Source organism: Paroedura picta, chromosome 13, assembly GCF_049243985.1.
Source record: "Paroedura picta isolate Pp20150507F chromosome 13, Ppicta_v3.0, whole genome shotgun sequence".
Taxonomy (NCBI): domain Eukaryota; kingdom Metazoa; phylum Chordata; class Lepidosauria; order Squamata; family Gekkonidae; genus Paroedura; species Paroedura picta.
Genome location: NC_135381.1, coordinates 39,189,401 through 39,211,628, shown reverse-complemented (window position 1 = coordinate 39,211,628; position 22,228 = coordinate 39,189,401). Strand labels below are relative to the sequence as shown.

At 45.1% G+C, this 22,228-nt stretch overlaps 1 protein-coding gene across 9 annotated transcripts in view; it reads left to right on the top strand.

Annotated features, from left to right (window-relative positions):
- TENM1 (teneurin transmembrane protein 1) overlaps positions 1-22,228 on the top strand; it is a 534,679-nt gene that overhangs the window by 462,687 nt on the left and 49,764 nt on the right. For all 9 annotated transcript variants that reach the window (XM_077309379.1, XM_077309378.1, XM_077309377.1 and 6 more), the window contains 2 exons: positions 9,576-9,942; positions 13,145-13,655. In XM_077309379.1, the coding sequence (XP_077165494.1) occupies positions 9,576-9,942; positions 13,145-13,655 (878 nt within the window). The remainder of the gene's footprint in view (positions 1-9,575; positions 9,943-13,144; positions 13,656-22,228) is intronic.

The window sequence follows — 22,228 nt, the reverse complement described above, 5'->3', positions numbered from 1 at the left end:
TGCACTCGAAAGCTCACGCCTTGAATCAATCTTTGGTGGTCTTAAAGGTGCTCCTGGACTCTGGTTTTATTGTGCTACTTCTGACCAACATGGCGACCCATTTAAAACCATTTCAATGAAAGCTTGTAAATTAGATCAGTCGTACCATATTCGTCTCTAATGGCAGATAGGGAAGAGTGAAGGGAAGTGGGCATTCTGGTCCCCTCTTGAATTCCCGGCATAGGGATTTTAGCACCCAAGACATCCAGACTCACAGCCAGTTTCCTTGACCACAGCAGAATGCTTTCTATTTGCACTCAAAAACCAAGGTAGATATTGTTAAGGGACTGAAACTGCAAAGCTATATCACGTATAGGATTTTTTCCTCTGTGTTGAAAAGGTCGGGCCGGGGTTGTTGCTAGCAGTTTTGCACTTGGAAATATCACCGCGCTGTTGAAATGAAAGAGGCTGTATTGGCCATTTGGCATTCCGAGTTGGAAATACAATAATCCTTGGCTCCCGGTCGCATTTGTCATTTCTTCTGACATTTTTCTCCTTGCAGAGAAACTTATATTACTCAGGGCTTTGTGTAAATTAAGAATAAAACCTGGTAGAAGACTTATCATCATGGAAAGGTGAATCAGATCTTAACCCCCCTCCCAGTTCTACAGCTATGTGTATTTCTGATGGTGTGCAGGGTGGGCCGCATCAATAGATTCACGGCTGAATCGTGGATTTGGCAAGGAAAGAGCTGCCTTTCCTGTTGCTCCAGTGAAAGACTAGCAGCTTTGAGCCACATAAAAGGGTGCCAGTGTAGAGCTGACATGTTTTAAGATGCCAAGCAGATGATTCATTCCCAACAATGCTCTTTAATGTACCAGTCAATGTAGGGAGCATTTGCCACTAATGTGTCGTTTGATGTTGAATGAATCCTTACTCTGGGTGTGTGTCACATTTGTCCTTTGCTAAATCGTGCCACATTCCGCTGCCTGCAAGGGAGTTGTTCACTGCTGGGCATATGCCAACACACTTTTCACAATAAACGCTACAGTAAACCATCAGCGCTTGTCCCTTTAGGTTTCAACCCTATCTGGCTGCTACGAAGAATCCCAGGCAGGAAATTGCTTGCCTGCATTCCCCCGAAGATCACATTGCAGAAACACATTCTCAGATCCACGTGATTTGTTCTGAATGTAAGGAAATGCCTCCACCACTGCGCCAAGGAGCATTCGCCACAAGAGATACAGTTTTTGTCACTGGTACACGACATCAAGGACCTTGTTAAGTGGCCTGGGATGATATTCATGCAGCATCAAGGAATCTAAGGCTATTCTTTCCCCTCCAGTGCCCACAGTGGGGTGAGAAGAGATGCATGTGTTCATTTGCCTATCCAGATTATTAGTTGCTTCCAGAGCCCAATGCAGTTGCTGACCCCCAACCCCCCCAACTTCTTTAGGAATCGCAGCTGAACTCAGAGATCAGGTGCCCTGGGGACGATGGTTGCTTTTCAGGGTGGAGTTTATTCTGACATCATCCCCCGCTGACATCCTCCCTTCCTAATCCCACCCTCCCCAAATTACACACCCAAATCCAGGAATTTCTCAATCTAGAGTTGGTAACCTGAAGTCCCAGACATGGAATCATCATAGAATCATAAAATCATAGAGTTGGAAGGGACCTCCTGGGTCATCTAGTCCAACCCCCTGCACCATGCAGGACACTCACAACCCTCTCGCTCATCTACTGTCACCTGCCACCCCCTTGAACCTTCACAGAACCTTCACAGCCTCTCCATCAGATGGCTCTCCAGTCTCTGTTTAAATGGATATATGAAGGGAATGGATATTTTTTGCCAGGCTACAGTGATGGCTGGCCCAGACTGTGTGATTGCCATGACAATGCATGGCTCTTCAGAAATAATGGATCTATGAGATTGTATAGCTAGGATTTGTTTATTTAAAAATGTACATTCTGCTTCGCACAAAGCTCAGATCCATAAAGCTACCAATGAAAGGTCAAGAAAGACCCAGCACTCGTTGCTAGATGGAAAATAAATCATTTATACCCCCAAAGGAATGCCAGAAGTGATTGAATGTTTAGTAGATTAATCCACCATATGTATTTATATAAATCATTTAGAAGAAGGAGAAGAAGAGTTGGTTCTTATATGCTGCTTTTCTCTACCCGAAGGAGGCCCAAAGCGGCTTACATTCACCTTCCCTTCCTCTCCCCACAACAGACACCCTGTGGGGTGCGTGAGGCTGAGAGAGCCCTGATATCACTGCTCGGTCAGAACAGTTTTATCAGTGCTGTGATGAGCCCAAGGTCACCCAGCTGGCTGCATGTGGGGGAGTGCAGAATCGAACCCGGCTCGCCAGATTAGAAGTCCACACTCCTTACCACTACACCAAACTGGCTATACATTATTTATATGCCATCTATCTTTACATCTTTAGCCATCTCTCCAGTTGATCCCTGTCTCATGCTTGGAAGAGACTGCATCAGAAGAAGTCTTTTCTTTATAGAATCGTAGGAGAGTTGGAAGGGCCCATACAGTCCTCCTAGTCCAACCCCCTGCTCCATGCAGGGACAACCTAAAGCAACCAGCAGACCCGATCCTTGCCTAGCTCCAGCAGGAGGATGGGAGAGGGTGCAGAGCTAACAGATGACCTCTGCCTCCATCTGGTCCACCCCATCTTTCTTCATTTTGTGATAGGACCATGCCTTGCCCCATATTTCTTGACCTTTCCACATCGATCTTGATGCTAGAGAGCAACGTTAGGCTGGAAAATGGGCTGAGTGGAAGAAAGGACCACTAACACTTATGATTTTGTCCTATGTCATTAGAAGACAAGATACTATGGCTATAGTTCACTTACTTTGGACACATCATGTGATCAGACTCGCTAGAAAAATCATTAATGCTCGGCATGGTCAGCAGCAAAAGGAAACGTGGTCGCCAAAGGATCCGCTGGCTCAACATGATTAAAGCCAAACCAGGGATGACCATGAACCAACTAAAAGAAGCAGTCAGAGACAGGGGGGCATGGCGAAGATTTTCCTATAGAATCGCCAAGGGTCAGACACGACTGACCGGATAACATCATCATCATGATTCTGTCATGCCCCCAATTTCACCAAACATGTTTAAAAATAATAATCACATTAACCTAACTTTAAGTCATTGTTCTGGTAAGGGTCAGCTGGACTCCGAAACCGAGGCTATGCAAGAAGCAGCACATCAGGAGAGACCAAGCAGAACTGGCTTCCAGCCAATCAGGCACTCGGTTTAGAGCTGCCAGTTTCTGGGTGGTGGGGAAATGTGGATTTTCTCAGCCTTGCCAGCTGCTGCTTTCCCAGGATGTTTTTTTTTTAATCTGCTGAGTACGTAAGCCCAGCAGTCAAAACACACCAGAGGTTAAAATGCCTTTCAGAATATTCTGTGTTCCGCATTTCCCCTCCTAAGGCTGAAAAAAAAATCACATTGAGAAGGGACTCCCTGTGAAATGCAACAAAGCAAAATGCAGAAGAAAAAGCAGCATCCTTCTTCTTCAAAAGGAGATTTTCCTTAACTTCTTAGGTGAAATTCTATCGTTTATATGAGGGGTGCCCAGCTGCATCAGTTCCTTCTCATGACCAAAAGCAGGGCTTAGGAGAGAGGAGCCCACACACACTGGGTAGAGATCAGCAAAAAATTTCACAGTCCAAGTAGCTCAGCAGTAAAATCGAATGCCCAAGGAGGTGGTGAGCTCTGTCTCACTGGCAGTCTTCAAGCAGCATCTGGACAGATCCTTATCCTGGATGCTTTAGGCCAGGGGTAGTCAACCTGTGGTCCTCCAGATGTTCATGGACTACAATTCCCATGAGCCCCTGCCAGCAAATGCTGGCAGGGCTCATGGGAATTGTAGTCCATGAACATCTGGAGGACCACAGGTTGACTACCCCTGCTTTAGGCTGTTCCTGCACTGAGCAGGGGGTTGGATAGATGGCCTGGATGGCTTCTTCCCACTCTAGGATTCTGTTATATGTTACAGGCTTGAAAGGAGGGGGGAAAGGAGGAAGTAGATACAGGAAATTACCCTCTAGGCAGTGAGATCAAGTGGTGAACGGCCCTATCTATCTCACTAACTCTACGGTGAAGAGAATTCCTGTTAGAGTCAGAAAGGACGCATCATACAGAAAATGATCTCCAACATAAATAACATACTTGTAGTCCACATTCAGTATACTTTCGCAATTGGATGTTATTGTGCGAAATCACATCTTCTACTTGCAGTGGTTGCTGAAGTTGACTGGAAGTGGATTAAATTTAAAATTAAAGATTTATTTGTTACTTAACATGTGTGAAGGTGCCCTACATCCTTTTGTGCCTCTATTCTGTGCATCTCTCACCAGCAGACCTTACACTGTACATGTTGGATATTTCCTTTCCTTTTGTGGACTCCCTTTGGAAGTAATGGAAGCCTAGGATCCAGGTTTCCAGTGGCCAGCATTTGAGTTTGTCAGCGCTTGGCTGGCAGTGACATTTTGAACAGTGTCAAGCATGTGTCAAAAATGTCTGACGGGTGCTGTCTGCCAGGATTTATTTTTCTTTATTTGCATGAATTCTCAGTACATAATGATGGGCCCACCTTAACAAGGAGCTGTATCAAGCCTGCTTCAATGCCAGAGCAAGAGAAAATTATGCCGATATTTAATGATGCACGCACATAGTAGAAAAGGTTATCTGAGTCACACTGGCAGTAGCATTTTTTCTTCCCAAATATATTACCCCCCCCCCAAAGCAAGGCTGGTTTGTCCATGTAGCATGTGCTGTGGGGCCCATGCTTCCAGAGGCCACATTCAGTGCCTTCCCCCCCCCATGGATCAGGGCCATGGCCTCTCTCCTCCACCATTTGATTTGACTTTTTATGGCACAAAAATATTAGGATTGCAACATCTTGAGATGTGATATGGTTAAAAATTTTGCAAATTTTTAAAGAAAGAAGCAGATACTTTGGAGAAATTATAAATTGTGCAGTATTTACATTTCTTATCAAATCTAAACATACTGTTGAAAACCTTAAAATGCATAATTTATAAGTTAGTTAGCATATTCAATGGTATTGTTTGACATATTTATGGAATTTAGACATATAAATGTCTCGAGAGGTCTGCTCTCTACCTGGTGCACGCATCAAGGATGGGACAGAATGGCCAGACAGGCTCATCAAGCCTACAGATGATTACCCCTTCCTTCTCATCCATGTAGGAACAAATGATACTGCTCAGCAGAACATGGGACATATTAAAAAAGACTTTGTGGATCTGGGGGAAAAGGTAAAGGACCTGGGAGCACAGGTTGTGTTTTCATCAGTCCTTCCAGTAAGAGGCCGAGGCAGAGGAAGAGAGAGAAAAATTATGCAAGTAAATGACTGGCTAAATCAATGGTGTCGACGGGAACAATTTGGATTTCTGGATCATGGTCAACAATGTCAGTATGAGGGGCTATTATCAGAAGACGGTGTGCACCTCACAAGGGACAGAAAAAGTATTTTTGGGAGAACCCTTGCACACCTGGTGAAGAGGGCTTTAAACTAGACACAAAGGGGGAGCGAGATGTAAATTCAGAACTTGGTGTGATGGCAAGACCTGAAGATGAGAAGATCTCAAATCTACAGGGAAAGTTACATGAGCAGGGAACTAGTAGCTTACAAGGAAGTTCAAAGACCAAAACCATGAGGCACACAAAGGATGGACTACGATGTCTCTATACTAATGCACTATGGGAAACCAGCAGGAGGAACTAGTAGTCATAATAGAGGAAGGGGGCTATGACCTAATAGGAATCACAGAAACTTGGTGGGACAATACTCATAATTGGAATACTAAAATTGAGGGGTACAATCTATTTTCAATCATGGGAAAGAGAAAACATTTACGTAGTCGTACGTATAGACTGGACTTCAGGAAAGCTGATTTTCACAGACTTAAAGGTATGTTGCGTAGAGTCCTGTGATCAGAAAGACTTAAAGAGATGGGAGTCCAAGAGGGCTGGGAGTTTCTTAAAAGTTAAATGCTGAAGGCTCAATCACAAACAATTCCCTTGAGAAGAAAAGATAGAAGGAACCTAAGGAAGCCAAGTTGGCTCCATAAGCAGTTGTCAAAAGATTTGAGGAATACAAAAGAGTCATTTAGGAAATGGAAGGAAAGCCTTATTACCAAGGATGAGTATAAACAAATAATCAATAATTGTACCGGGAGTGTTAGAAAAGCTAAAGCTCAATATGAGCTTAGGCTAGCAAAAAAATGCTAAACACAACACAAAAGCTTCTTTAGTTATATTTCAAGCAAGAAAAAGAATAGGGACACCATAGGACCACTGCGAGGAAAAGAAAGTGAAATTACAACAGATGATGCAGAGAGGGCTGAACTGCTTAACTCCTATTGGACGAGAATGCTGGAAGGGAAGGGAGCATGTGAAGGGTGGGCTCTACTCAAACAAGAGATATTGCATTCTCAATCAATGACTATCCCAGAAAGACGAAAACACTGCAGGAGCTCTAAGATGCCTATTTGGATGAACAGAGGGGAACTAAGAAAGGAAATGGAAGGAAATGGAGGGAAGGACAGAGCTCTAAAGCAGAGTACCTACAGGTTACTAGGCACTGTAGATCAATCATCAGAAAGGCCAAAGCTGAGAGTGAGCTAGGATTGGCCAGGGAAGCCCATTGTAACAAGAAAAGATTTTTCAGTTATGTGAGGAGCAAATGTAAAGTAAAGGAGGCAACAGGCCCACTGTTGGGTGCGGATGGACAAAATTTTTCGCACCCACCCACCCCCTCAGCAGAACTCTTAGGGAGAGCTCTGGAGGTGGAGGTCCCAGGGAGACCCTCCAGCCTCGTAGGTTGTGCCTGCACAGGCACCCCACTGCCAGGCTGTCTCTCCCCCTGAAGCAGGACAGCCTGGTGGTGCCTCTTCAAGCATGCTCAAGAGCTTAGCGGATATATCTTATGGTTTGCAGCCTGAGAGATAGGTATGTGGGGAAGCTGAAAATGTAAAATAAACTGTAGTATTTGCACTTAGGCAGTTTCATACAGTCTACATATCATTTGGATATTGAATTATATTGAGTTGCAGAACTGAAACTATTGAAATATTCAGTAGTCTGTAATCAGTATTCACATTCACATTACAGCATATTAATTTTGGATAAAATTAATCACATTTGAACAATATCGGCTTGAAAAGATGTCATTTGTGTCTTCAAGAAATTACATTAACTAATATTTGCATTAAAAATTCATTGTGCATGTTCTGAATAACACCTTGCCTTTAAATTCATTTTACTTATCCCAGTAAAAATATTTCATGTCAGTTGTCTTTGTTTTTTACATTTCTTGAGGTCCTTAACATTTCCATGTTTTTAACTGAATGTTTTTTAAGGAAATGATAAATGGTTATGTTGGTTCACCCTCCCCTCCCCCAAAGATTCCTGCTTTTTATTGATATCATATCTTGGGAGGACAGGATGGGGGCTTCTTCGTGCCTTTAGCTTTTTAGAATGATTGTCCACATCCTTTCCCAGCAGCCGTGGTAACTCATATCCATTTACAAAAATATCTGTCATGCGAATTTAAAAAAAAACACCATACAGTAAGAAAGATCGCTGAGGATAATAGATCCCCCTGAATTAACTGCCTAACAGCATCATTAAGAAAATGGTACAACAGGCTGACCAAAGAAATATGCTCCAAAGAAAGTTATTCCAATCAGGGCAGTGCTCTAAATTAGTGGTCCCCAACCCGTGGGCTGCGGCCCGGTGCCGGCCCGCGGCTCCCTCTTCCCGCCCCCCCAAAGTGAGAAGCTCGCCAGGCCACGAGCAAATCAGCCGCCGAAGCGGCTGATTAGCTCACGGCCTGGCAAGCTTCTTGTTTCGGGAGGGGGGGAAGAGAAGCTTGCCGAGCCGCAAGCTAATCGGCCGATTTGGCGGCCGATTTGCTGGCAGCCCAGAGGGGCCGGGAGAGGGAGCCACGGCCGCCGGGCGCAAACGCACGTGCGCGGCAGTCTGTGCATGCGCGTTTGCACTGGGGCTGCCGCACGTTCGTGGGGCCCCGGGCCGCCCTCTCCCGCCACTCCGGAGCAGCGGTCCGCAGCAACCGGAAGGTTGCGGACCACTGCTCTAAATTAGTAGGAACCAAATACTGGAAAAACTAAAATCCATCGGTCAGAACAGCTTTATCAGTGCTATGGCGAGCCCAAGGTCATTCCACTGGTTGTCCTCTGTGGTTGTACTCATCATACTTTAAGTTCTTCCCTCACACCATGTCCCCGAGCCAGTTGCCAGACTCAGCCTAACCATTGTAAACCTGCCTGGAAGTATATTTTCCTGACGCATGTCCAAACTGAAACCGAACATCTCATAATTCCTGGTTAAGGGTTGATATTTACCTCAGTTGCATGTTAGGTGTGTATTTTTCTGAAATAAACCTTGTTCATGTTCACTCTTAGAAAGCAAGCTGCCTTATCCCTGTCAGTTTACCTCAGTCATCAATCATTCCAGGCTTGGATGGATTTATACTGAAGCCTATAATCTTTCCTCCTGGACTATTTTCTAGTTTAACTTCCACTAGGAATCCTGCTGTAGTGGTGTAGGTGGGGAAGTGAATTGGACAGAGGGGGGAAGTCTGTGTGGTAGCGTCTAGTTGGCGGAAAGAGAGCATTGTAGGCTTTTGCATATCCATAATGCTTAGGGCCACCATATTTTGAATAGCAGAAAAGAGGACATATTTCCTGATTGATTTCTTCAAACACCTGGTCATTTGGACCAATCTCATTTGAAATACCGCTGAAGTTTGCCTCTACTGTGGGATTAGAAAGCAAAACAGGCTCAGCTTCCCAACCCAAAAAGAGGACATTTTCTTCCTTTTTTTAAAAAAAAAAGACCTCAAAATGGTGAATGAACAAATGAGTGAATGAACGAACAAACAAACAAACAAAGGAATTCAGTGTGTTCAGTTAGTTTTATTACGGTCATAGACCAGCATAAGATGATACAGAAGCATCCATTAAAACCAGGAATTAAAACATCTTAAAAGATAACAATAGAGAATAGAATAAGGTAGAGAAACACAGCTGTCCAGTTCACTTAAAACAGGCCATTCTATTACGAATTTTGATCGCTGCTGCACAGAACTTGGTAACTCTATAAGTTGTATTATTTTCTATATCTGCAAGCAGCAGAGAAATGTAAAATTCTGCTGAGCGCCCTGGGAATCTGCCTAGCAACGGAAGAATTAGGCTAGTTCGAATCTCATTATAGAATCGACATTGAAAGAGAACATGGTCCATGGTTTCTACATGTCCAGAGCCACAGGTGCATTTCCTTTCGGTATAGGGTGTTTTCCTATATCTTCCTTCTAATACCGCCGAAGGGAAGGCATCACAGCGTGCCAAAGTGAAGGCCCTCCTAAAGGAATTCAAATGTATTGCTGAAGTTGAAGCCATAACAATCATGCAAACAAGGACGAACCCCAAAATAGAGGACGTCCTCAGGAAAGGAAGTGGTGAGAACGGGGGTAATTGCCTTCCTTGAGAGAGCTCTTTTCTCTTTGCAGGTCCGCTTAGAGTGGCCCACAGATCTTGCCGTTAACCCAGTAGACAACTCTTTGTATGTTCTGGACAATAACATCGTACTTCAGATTTCTCAAAATTGGCGCGTAAGGATCATCGCGGGTCGCCCTATTCATTGCCAGGTCCCAGGCATAGACCACGTCTTGGTCAGCAAAGTGGCCATTCACTCTACCCTTGAATCTGCCAGAGCCATCAGCGTCTCTCACAGTGGAGTTCTGTACATCGCCGAGACTGATGAAAGGAAGATCAACCGAATACAGCAGGTCACGACCAACGGTGAAATCTCTATCATTGCCGGAGCCCCAACAGACTGCGACTGTAAAATTGACCCCAATTGTGACTGTTTCTCAGGTACTTATTTCTTTCTACAGCATTGTGTGTTCGGGGGTGCATTTTTGTTAGATCCCTCTGGGACAGAGATTATTTCAGGAAAAAAAATAGATTTGGGGGAATAAAAAGGACAGCAAATCCAGTTACAATATGCCTGGGAGCTGGCTGAACGAAGCAGGAAATATTTTGATATCTCTTGCTGCCAGTTGAAACCTTCCCTGCTCTGGAGGATTATAAGGTGGGCTTATAATCAGTGGTCCCCAACCCCCCCCCCCCCGGCCCTTTACTTCATCCCCCCCCCAACCCTTTACAACACACTTCATTGTTGTGGCGTGTCTGTATCTTATTTTGAAGGGATGTTTAAACATTGCCATAGCGATCAGAGAGCGTTAGGGCAGTGGTTGAGAGTAGAGGAGTAAACTACCCCCCCCCCACCAGGCCTCAGTAAAAGGCGTTGAGTGGTCCCCGGTGAGTGGTCCCCGGCGTTGAGTGGTCCCCAGTGATAAAAAGGTTGGGGACCACTGCTTTAAAAGACCATCTTGTGAACTTTTTAAAAGACAGTAGGTTTAGGGACAGGGATGCCAGCCTCCAGATGGGGCCAGGAGATCCACTGGACTAACAGCGCATCTCCAGACTGCAGAGATCAGTTCCCACAGCGAAAACTGATGCTTTGGAAAGTGGACTGTATCACATTGTACATCACTAAGGTCCCTGTCACCCTGGATCTGGCCATCCTATCCCCCACATCCCCCACGGATTGCTAGCCGAGACCTGGCAACCCAAATTGGGTAGCAATCCTTGAACCAATGATCCTCAAATATCAGGAAACATAATTGTACTTTATATATGAAGCAAGGAGAAGCAATTGGTTCATGATTGAGGTTTTAGGCCAAATATTAAACCCAGCAGCAAAAGGAGAAAACAAACTGAGCTGTAAGTAAGAAAAAGAGCTGTGCAGGAGTGTAGAATCAGCTTTTTCAAACACCACCAAAGATCTTGGAAGAATCTTTTGGCATCAAATAAGATTTCTGCAAACAGGTAATCCTTGTAACAGAAGTGTTTTGAGATGAACAACATGTGATGTACTTTTGAGTGTTATTCAGATAATGTCACTGGGTAGAAATGTGTATGCATGTTGGGGGGAGGGGGGACTTGTGGCCTAGATCCCAATCCCCTGGCAGTGATCATAACTCCTGCACTGGGGGCCTTTGCTTCTAGTGTGGTACATTACTGCAAAAAATAATGGCAAAGACTACACAATCAGAACCTACATGTGCTCTGCTACTGACACTTAATCACAGCTGGTCTATGCATCGCTCAGAGGTCATGACCTAACACAAGCAGCCCAGGAAGTATGACCCAGCTTGTTACATCTCTCACCTACATCTGCAGCAGGTGAATGCCATATGGTGCATCTTGGGGCACACAGATGACCTTTATATCAGAACAAGAAAGATTAAAATCACCAAATATGGGATGGTTAATTATAACAACCATGACCATAACTTGCTACATGTGTAGTTTGGAAAGATCTGCCTAGAGACCAGTGCTGTTGTGGTAATTCAGCACAACCCTAAATTTCAGTTGGCACTATGCAAATTCAAAAGAGTCTCTTGTGGTGCAGAGTGGTAAGGCAGCAGAAATGCTGTCTGAAGCTGTCTGTCCATGAGGTTGGGAGTTCAATCCCAGCAGCCGGCTCAAGGTTGACTCAGCCTTCCATCCTTCCGAGGTCGGTAAAATGAGTACCCAGCTTGCTGGGGGGTAAACGGTAATGACTGGGGAAGGCACTGGCAAGCCACCCCATATTGAGTCTGTCATGAAAACGCTAGAGGGCATCACCCCATGGGTCAGACATGACCCGGTGCTTGCACAGGGGATACCTTTACCTATGCAGATTCAAACATTGTATCTTCAAACGGAATGTGTGTGGATTCCACTAGTAAAACCTCTGGGGTAGAAATTCTGGGGTAAAGTTCTTGCGTTGAGGAGGACAGCCCTCAAATAAGGCTGCCAAAAATCATGTAGAAAATTACAACTGATCTCTAGATGAAGGTATTCCATTCCCTTGGAGGTCCTTCCATTCACCAAACTGTAAGCCACTTTGAGACTCCTGCTAGAGCTGTTATGACTGAGCAGTAATATCAGGGCTCTCTCAGCCTCACCTCCCTCCCAGGGTGTCTGTTGTGGGCAGAGGAAAGGGAAGGCAACTGTAAACCACTTCCTTCAGGGAGAGAAAAGCGGCATATAAGAACCAACTCTTCTTCTTCTTCTTCTTCTTCTTCTTCTTCTTCTTCTACTACTACTACTACTACTACTACTTCTTCTTCTTGTCCTTCTCCTCCTCCTCCTCCTCTTCTTCCACCTAGCTCACCCTCTTGGACAAATAAACCCTCTTCCTGTGCTAAGAAAAACTAATTAGAATTATCTGCTGCTTCACTTCCTTTATGATTTGTAAAATTTTGCAGAGTCCAGAATGATTTTCTTCATGTAGCTTCAAATTTATGTACACAACCTTAAAATGTGAGAGGCTTTACACTTCATGAATAGATGTTGACTGAAGACAGTCTTGCGTGTTCACTTGTGTGCCAAACCTGGCAAGGAGAATATTTTTTATCTCCAACTTTTTTTTTACATGAGCATCTTGAAATATAATAACTTTGTCTGCCAGAACAGTTGAGGATTTAGCACCAATGACCTAATTGCGTCTCACTGTTTAGTCATAAGTTACATTCATGCAGAACAGCATTTGTTTTAGATAAATCCATTTTAGAAAATATATTGGCTTATTGATTGTCTTACCAAAAAAGAGATATACTGAAGATACACTATGGCAGTGGTCCCCAACCTTTTTGAGGCTGGGGACCGGCAGGGCAACTGCCCGCCTGCGCATGCCATGCATGCACACCCGCGCATCACGCATGCGCCATGCACGGCCGAAATCGTGCATGCGTGGCACTTTCCGTGCATGGCGCATGTGCGCGATGCGCGGGCGCAGCCCTGATTCCCTCTCCCCCCCCTCTCGCAGTAAGAAGCTTCCCGGGCCGCAAGCTTATGGCCTGGGAAGTTTTTTACTGCGGGGGGGGGCGGGAAGAGGGAGCCGCGGCCCGGCGCCATGACCTTCGCGGTCCGGCACCGGGTTGGGGTCCACTGCACTATGGCACCTATTCCTGCGCCAAGCTAAAATATAGAGTCTTCATAAAGCCATTGTCTTTCCCCCCCCCAGGTGATGGTGGGTACGCCAAAGATGCAAAGCTGAAAGCACCTTCCTCACTAGCAGTATCTCCGGATGGCACATTGTACATTGCTGACCTTGGCAACATCCGCATCCGTGCAGTCAGTCAAAACAAGGCTCATCTCAACGACATGAATATTTATGAGATCACCTCTCCAGCAGACCAGGAACTGTATCAGTTCACCACCAATGGGACTCACCTACATACACTCAATCTAATTACAAGAGACTACATGTACAACTTCACGTACAATGGGGAAGGCGAACTGAGCACCATTACCAACAGCAATGGGAATTCCGTCCACATTCGGAGAGATGCCAGCGGTTTGCCTTTGTGGCTGGTGATGCCAGGGGGGCAAGTATATTGGCTGGCCATAAGTAGCAACGGTATTCTCAAAAGGGTCTATGCCCAGGGCTACAACTTAGCCTTAATGACCTACCCTGGCAACACAGGTCTTCTAGCAACCAAAAGTAATGAGTACGGATGGACAACCGTGTATGAGTAAGTTATCCTTAAATAGTATTACTAATAATTTATCCAATGTTTTGAATTGTATTTGTAAGCCAACTTAGCTGCTTTTGCTTAAAGGGGGTGTCTGTCTAGGGCGGTGGTTCTCAACCTGGGGGTCGGGACCCCTGTGGGGGCTGAATGACCCTTTTCACAGGGGTCGTGGTAGGGTGAGCAGCTTGGCGGGGAGGGGCACCATCCACACAATAGCCTTGTAGGGTAGATCGAGATAGAGCGTTCGTCAGTCTGGAGCAGCAGAAAAGAGCGAAATTGGCATGGTGGGACAAGAGGCAGAACTGAACTGAGAAACCCCGGAAAAAACCCAGTTGATATACAATGATGAGCAATGGATCTTCACGCCATTGGTCAGTTTTGGTTTGATTTCTGTGAAAGAATACTTGCATAATTTTATGGTTGGGGGTCGCCACAACATGAGGAACCGTATTAAAGGGTCATGGCATTAGGAAGGTTGAGAACCACTGGTCTAGTGTATTTTTATTTTGCACTTTCTGCATGGAGCTCAGATAGTACTCTTGGGGGTTTTACGTACTGCCTTTTCCTTGGCTTTTGTCCTGCATTCCCCTCAGGTATATTTTCCTATCTTGCATGCCAAGTCACTTTCACCTTGCAGGTGGGGTAGCCTTTTGTTTTGCTCCTGTATGGATTTAGCAGCTCCCTTCAGGGCTCGGTTTGTTTCCTATCACACTGTATGGCTGTTTCTTCTAAAAATCCTATTGTCCTGTTTTTCTCAATTTCTTGGCTCCTAAGGCAAAGGGAATAAACAAGCAGAAATGACTCCATCAGATCTTCTCTCCCTCCTCTCCCGGAGGTCACACTCCCATTGCTGACATTCTCTCTGCTCATTAGTCACTGATGCATTTTGCGATTGTAGGGAGAGAGTTTAAAGCAGGGGTAGTCTGCGGCCCTCCAGATGTCCATGGACTACAATTCCCAGGAGCCCCCTGCCAGCGTCCATGGACTACAATTCCCAGGAGCCCCCTGCCAGCATTCGCTGGCAGGGGGCTCCTGGGAATTGTAGTCCATGGACATCTGGAGGGCCGCAGTTTGACTACCCCTGGTTTAAAGCTTCTTTGACTTCTGGGTTGCCATTTCTGTGGAAGGTTTCCACCTTCATCTTATCTAAGTTCCTGTACTGCATAAAGAGTTATATTTTATAAGCCTCCTTATGTCTTGTGAGAATCTGGTTTCGGCGTTAGTCTCAGAACTAAAGAGGAGCCTTTCTTGTCTTTAGATGCTCCCTTTTCTTCTTTCTCCAGGCAGGTGCATCACATGAGGGAGTTGAGCAATGCTCCCCAGGGCTGCTCTCTACCCTTCCCCCCCCCATTTCCTTCCAATCAATCTATTTTTTTTTAAATGAGAAGAACATGGTACAATTGGATTCCTATTTTTAAATGCAAATGTAACAAAGCATTGCGTTCCTTTAAAAATAAATCATCAGAGAAACCTTTGTATATTTGCTCATATGCTTCAAACCGCAGCGAAGATCAGATAGCTCAGTTAGTAAGATTTCAACCCGAAGATCACAGCATTGTGGATACACCAAGGGTGTTTATTCTTTTCCCCACACAGAGTTTAAATTCTTTTTGCTTTGTAAAATCTAATGTTTTAAAATGGCTATATCATGTTGTGAACTTCAGGCTGGCATTTTACTAACCGAGTTATCCCGTCTCCACGGCAGATTGAAGGGAATATGCAAATATACAAAGGTTTCTCTGATGGAAGCTTTAAAAAAATGGAATACTTCATTAGATTTGTTTTTTAAAAGCAAGGATCTAATTGTACCGCATTCCCTTAATTTTTTAAAATAGAAATTAACACGATGGAAGGGAAAGGGCAGAGGGACAAACACAGAAGACTCCCTTGTGCCCCAATCTGTGTTTCACTCCAAAAAGGTTTCTTCAAGGGGCAGTGCTCCAAAACAATACTTAATACGTGTGCCAATGTTTAAACAACATATCACAAAGCAATCTGGTGTCTCAATTATCTTGCCAGTACTGTTTTAATATGTGAATCTGTGGGATAGCTAATACAGTAGAGACATACCAGAAATTGCAATACAGTTGATAACTCCAGTAATTGCAAAATCTATAACGTAATAAAGGACTTATCCAGTTTTCTCATATTTTTAACGGGGAAAATGGCCTCTCAGAGGCACCACTCAGAGCCACTGCTGGTACATTGTGGTGGAGCTGTATGCTCTGCTGCTTTCTGTGTCGCCAGGGGAGACATATTTCAGCAGTATGATTTGTGTGTCCCAATGGATGCATCCAGGACAGAAAGGTTCCACTTTGCAGGGAGTGGCATGGGGTGGGGTGGGGGTGATATGAAGGGACGTGGGATCGCAATCTTCTTGCAAATTAAAAAAAATCCCCATTCAGTGTGCAAAGCACTGCAAAGCCAATTGGGGCATATTTTGGCCCTGCTGGCATGCTGTAGACAGAGAGGAGCTGGGCCTGGAACGCCTAGCCCTTCTGCATCCACACAGGCCAGCACCAGTCTAGACCCCTAGACCCCCGGGATGGCCAATGTGGGTCAAAGGTGCCCTGAAGCACGACAGGTCCAGGAGGGAGCTGGCTCAGTATCAGCATCATGTGTCAATGGGGATTAGCCTCACTGCCATATGAACACCCGCCCGGCCTTTTTTGCCCATGCAGAATCAGCCTATGTGAAGGAACCAAGATATTGTCCACCCGGGGCCTTTTAGTGGATAGGACTGGTTGTTTTTCGCCGCAGAGTATTGGATGGCCTATGTTTTTGACCGTATGGTTGTTTGTTTGGGTTTTTTCAGATTGTTTTAAATGGTTTGATGGGATTTTATTGGGGTTTTATGCTTATTGTTAGCCGCCACAAGCCTTTGCGGGAGTAGAATGAATGAATGAATGAATGAATGAATGAATGAATGAATGAATGAATGAATGAATGAATGAATGAATGAATGAATGAATGAATGAATGAGCCAAAAGTTCTCCATCATAGTCTTTGCCTATGAAGGAATCTTTTATGTTTGTCATCCTGGAAGAGAAAACATTAATTGAGCTTCACGGTGTTTCCCGTGTTTTGTTGTGTCCTCAGTATGTAATATGTACTGTTTTCTGTTGTTATCTCTCCTGTTAAGTTTGTTTTCACATAAACTGTTGCCTGGGTGCTGCTTTCTTGCTCCTTGGGGTGTGCTGAAGCTGGGGGGGCATGGGAACTTGACTCGCTTTTTCCTTTGCTGTTCCTGCCTCTGACCTTACTAGTTGACACGTGCAGCCTCTGACTCACAGCAGGGTGTGTGAGTCACTGTCTGGCCATGACCCTCATTAGAGAGGCAGCAGGCAACTTAAAGCTGTTTTTACATGCATTGTCTCCTGGGTTCATCACAGGGAGGCTTCCATCCAGGATTAGGAGCCCAGTGGCTAGTTCTCATCAGCCACGGAATTGCTGATGCTGATGCCCAAAGGACAGGAAAGCTACTTTAATGGGGAAACAGGGGCTTTCCATTTTGGGGCTGCGCCAAGACCGGGTAGTTGGGGGGGGACCAGGGATACCAGGGATATTTAAAGAAGAAGAAGAAGAGTTGGTTGCTGGCTGCATGTGGCGGAGTGGAGAATCGAACCCGGCATGCCAGATTAGAAGTCCGTACTCCTAATCAATACACCAAACTGGGGGCCATTCCGCACAAGGGCCAATGTTGCCATTTGCTTTCACAAAGCAGAAACGCTATTTTAAATAGTGGAATCTCAGCGTTCCACATACCTTCATTTGTAGTGGAATCCAGTAGCATTTCATTCATTCCCCAGAGGTTTCCGTTCTCACAGGAATTGCTAGAAAGGAAGCGATTTTTTTCTGTGCTTGTTCCTGCCCCTGGCCATCAATCAAATGGAATAGCCAATGGGTGGTTGTTATCATGCTCCCGAAAAGCCCCTTTCCCTTTAAGCACAGGTTAAAATATATATATATATACGTTGCAACGAATATGCGTTGATATGTTGCAACGGAGAGACCCATCTAGCTGCTGTGTGAGCTGGTGATTCATCGTTACCACGCTGGTGAACTGGTGAACAGGGGGCTGGCGAACAGGGGGCTGTGTTGTGCTTGGGGACTTAGGGGAGATTTAAAGCACTTCTGTGGAGGGACTGTAGCCAGAGAAACCTCGTTGGGTGAGTGAAGCCTCACTGGTTCGTTGCTTTCCCCGCTCTGAGGAAAAAAATGGCAATCGCTTCTCCGGAAGTTTGAAGGAGAGAGTCAGGGGGAGGGACTATGTTGCAACCGCTACATTGAGAACGCACATGTCTTTTTCGCAAGTGTTGCAGGTTGTTGGCAAGAGTGTAGTGATTTTCTGAAGGTGAATCCACTTTTCCCGATTCCCCGAAAATCGCTACAACGAAGCGATTTTGGCGCTAGTGTTGCAGGAGTGTTGCAGATTGCTCACGACGTCATGCGTAACGCAGTTTTAGAGGCGAAAACAAAATGTAAGACTAGTGCTATATTAAAGTCGTGCGGAATGGCCCTAGCTTAAAATCTAGTCACAACGGGCTTAAAATCTAGTCAACAATAATCTAACAGTGGCTTCAAATAGAAGGATAAGTTAAACAAAACCCGCAGGGAGGCCAGGCTGCTTCAGGTCATGGAGGGGTGCCTGAGGGGGGAGCAATGGGTGTCGTTGGGTCGGTCAGACTCCAGCAAATGCCTGGTGGAGGAGCTCCCTTTTGCAGGCCCAACTGAGGACTGGCAACCCAAACGGTTATGTCTCCTGATGGAGGAGGTCTCATCAGGGATAATTTCATCAATGACTGCTGGAAATTGATTATCCACAGAAATTGGCCTGCCCTGGCTGCTATCTAACTTAGCCCAGCCTGGCCCAACCGAACTCCAGATAAACTTTTCCCAAGGAGAAGCTATCAGGGGGAGGGAAGGAGGAAGCATAATCATACAGAGGCAGATGAAGGTAGATTGGCTGGTGGGGGGGGGGTCAGCCCAGAGGGATATGGAAGAAAACTTTGTACCTTCTCCATTTCTTCATTCTTAGAACATCACAGTTCAATGCATCAAGAGTTTGGAATACTTCAGGCATGGCAATATATCTTGAAATTATTAAGGCAGGTGAGATATGTTTCTGGGTTTGTTGGTTTAATTAAGTATGTACCTTTTAATCAGTTTTGGATGATAGATTAATGAAATAAATCTCTGGCTGGTGGAAGCCCATTGCTTTTTCTGATTAAGTGAGGACAGTTGATGAATGATAGACTGAAAGTTAAGGTTATATATATATATATTAAAATCTATTGAAATATGTGTGGCATATTTTTGATATTCCAAACCTTATGTTTTGGGGACGGGGAAGTTACATAAACTTTATATTGATGTATGTACTATGTGTATTTTAATAGATTTGTTTAAAAATATCAAACTTGAACAGTGATCAAAAGTCAGATAATGTACTAAAAAAAAGCACAAGAGAATAGTAACCGTTAATAAGTAAGAAATTGCTTTTTAATTTTGAACATCTAGCCCAAATGATTGCAGGTGCTTTGAAGGTTGGAAGAGAGTTTGGTTTGGGTGTATATAGCTGCTGCTTCCGGGCTGTCCTGTTCCTTAAAATGTTTTATGTGATGCAAGAGTTTGCCCCTAAGGGCAGAATGTCACAGTTCATTTTTGTGGCTTCTGTGCAGCCCCAAATGGGGACTACGCAATCACAGGCCTGCTGCAGAAAAGATTTCCAAGCTTTCTAATGGACTAGCAGCGCTCCTTCTCCCTCTGGTGTCTTCCCTACCAAACAATTAAATGACATGGGGGAAAGGTGCTCCTCCCTCAGTTCTCCTTTTGCCACTGCAGAGAGAAGATCTCCATTGCTTTGTTTTTTTTCTTTACCTCATTCTCGAGGTTCAGGAGATTTCTTTCAAATTTTTCCCCTTTTGCCATCAATACTCATTCTAGGGAAGAATAAATTACATTTAAAGAAGAAATGTTTCTGATTTATCCTCACGATTGAGACCTGGGTGTAAACTGCACGGAGCTTTTATTCCAACCCCAGGTCGATTCAGTCCCTGCCCTCTACACAGAATGCGATTTCCGTTTTGATTTGGGGAGATTTAAATTTTCCTTCTGCAGCAAGAAGGATTGATGCGGAGTGACCCTACCTTTATTGTGTGATATCTTAGAGTGCTTTTAACCCTCAATATATTTTAAAATCGCATTGTTTTGAATCTGGGCTCTCCTCCGTGGTAGAGAACCCATGATTGGCTACAGGTGGTCATGTGACAAACTTGCCTTAAAGGAGAAGCCCTTAATTTATCTCAACTTTTGTCAGTCTTGGATTTTTTTTTTTTGTGCCTTCTTCGTCCCCCCCCCCTTCAAGAAAAAAAAGGACTTTTTCCTCTTTCCTGTGACTTCTTGGATCCTCTCCCCCCTTCAAGAAAACAAAGAAAGAGTCTCCATTTGCCTCCCCCCCTCTTCTGAGCCTCCCTAATCACATGCAGAACATATTCCTGTTTCAATGGGGAGGGGGGGAGAGGAAGACTCGAGTTCAAAGCGATCTGAATTCAATAGGATTGACAATGGAATAAAGAAAGTAAGTGCAGACTCTGCCCTAGAAGGTAGTCCTTCTAGGTCTCTTTCTTTGAGAGATTCTCAGTGGCTTCCTTCATTCAATAAACTTGCTACTGTCCCCATGTGGGACTGCACAGGAGCCACAAAGATGAAAACAGGGCTGCACTTACCTGTAACTGTTGTTCATCAAGTGGTCTTCTGTGCAGACACACATTCCTCCCTCCTGACCCACTATGAACTCTCTGGAACCTTAATTTACGGAGGTATCCAACGCCAGCATGGAGCGAACTGAGTGAGTAGCACCCCTTCTCCTGGACATGTGATTTTTGGGGGGTGGAAAGGCACCATAAAAATGAGGACTGCTCCTAGTTTATTAGAAAGCTTTGAAATCTTTTCCATGGCTGCCCTGTGACTGTGCAGTCACAGTCTTCTGTACAGAAGACCACTCAATGAACTACAGTTACATGCAAGTGCAACCATCAACGTCAAAATTGTATTTGGTTTCCTATAATTGGGTTCTGATCAGTCCTATCTGCGAACATGAATGAGAAAATAAATTAAACATAACAAGTTATTGGCAGGTTATTTTAAAAGTCCCGTGAAGGGTCCAGATATAGGTTTCTTTGGATTATCTTATTAACTTTACAGGAAAGCATTTCCTCCTCCCCCCCCCCTGCTGCCCCCATTAACCTTCTTGCACATTTGGGCAAGACTCCCAAAGGTGAATTAAAGGAACATCATCATTCTTCTCTTACCAGCAGTTGAGAGAGAGCATTTTGTAGGTACTCTGTCAGTTTAATGGTAATGATTTATATTTTGGAGCTACGGCAGTTTTGCTGCGTTCTTGTGCTGGGCTACCACAATGGTGAAATTGCAAAAGGAAATCAGAAAGTGGGTTGAACAGTACTTGTGAGTATGGCTTTAGTGTCCTTGATCCTTCCCACAACTAACAGAACCAGGGTGTTATGCAGAGTAGTACAATTGTAGCATAAATAATGCAGCATAAGAGGAGATGATATCAATTGTCTCAGCTGCCTAGCTTGCACAGGTTACTGGTCACGGCTTTTCTCTGCCAAGTTGCAGAGGTATATCCTATGGCGGTGGTCCCCAACCACCAGGCCGCGGCCAGGTGCCGGGCCGCGAAGGCCCTGGCACTGGGCCGCGGCTCCCTTCCCCCGCCCCCGCTCCGCAGAAAGAAACTTCCCAGGCTGCAAGCTTGCGGCCTGGCAAACTTCTTACTGTGGGAGGGGGGGGAAAGGCCGAAAACGCACTTTAATGTGCATTTTCAGCCATGCATGGCACATGTACGTTTTCAGCCGTGCATGCGCATTGCGTTCGTCCTCCCTGCTGCTGCCGGTCCCCAGCCTGAAAACGGTTGGGGACCACTGTCCTATGGGACGGACTCTCCATTGGATATAATGGAGGGGAGTCAGGGAAGATCCCCCCTGGAGCTACCCCTGAAAGTTTGTACCTCAACTCCCCCAGGCCCTGGGAAAGGCAGGAATGCTGAAATTCCTATTATAGTCTATGGCACCATTGACTTTCATGGGCACTGAAGCTGAGGTGGCCAAATCAGGCCCTTTGTGCACAAGCCTACTTGTGATCCCATAAGAGGTGGCATTCAAAAGCACTATGGACCTATGATTCTATGCAATGCATAAGCATTGCAACGGAGAAGTATGATTTAAAAAAAAATAAGCAGGCATTGCGGGACCTTTAAACTGTAGTCAGAATATGGAGGAAGGTTGCCTGAAATGATTGAATTTCAGCTCATCTCTAGACTACAGAGATCTGTTCCCCTGGAGAAAATGGATGCTCGGAGAGAGGCATTGTACTCCAATGAGGTCTCCCTGCTCTCCCCAGCCTCCAGCCCCAAATCTCCAGGAGGTTCCAAATTTGGATCTGGCAACCCTATTCCCCCATCCCCTGCCAGTGGCCACAGGGGACCAGCTGACCTTACACCAGACTGAAAGGGTATATTTCTTTCAGAATATTCAGAAAGTCACCTTTAGGTT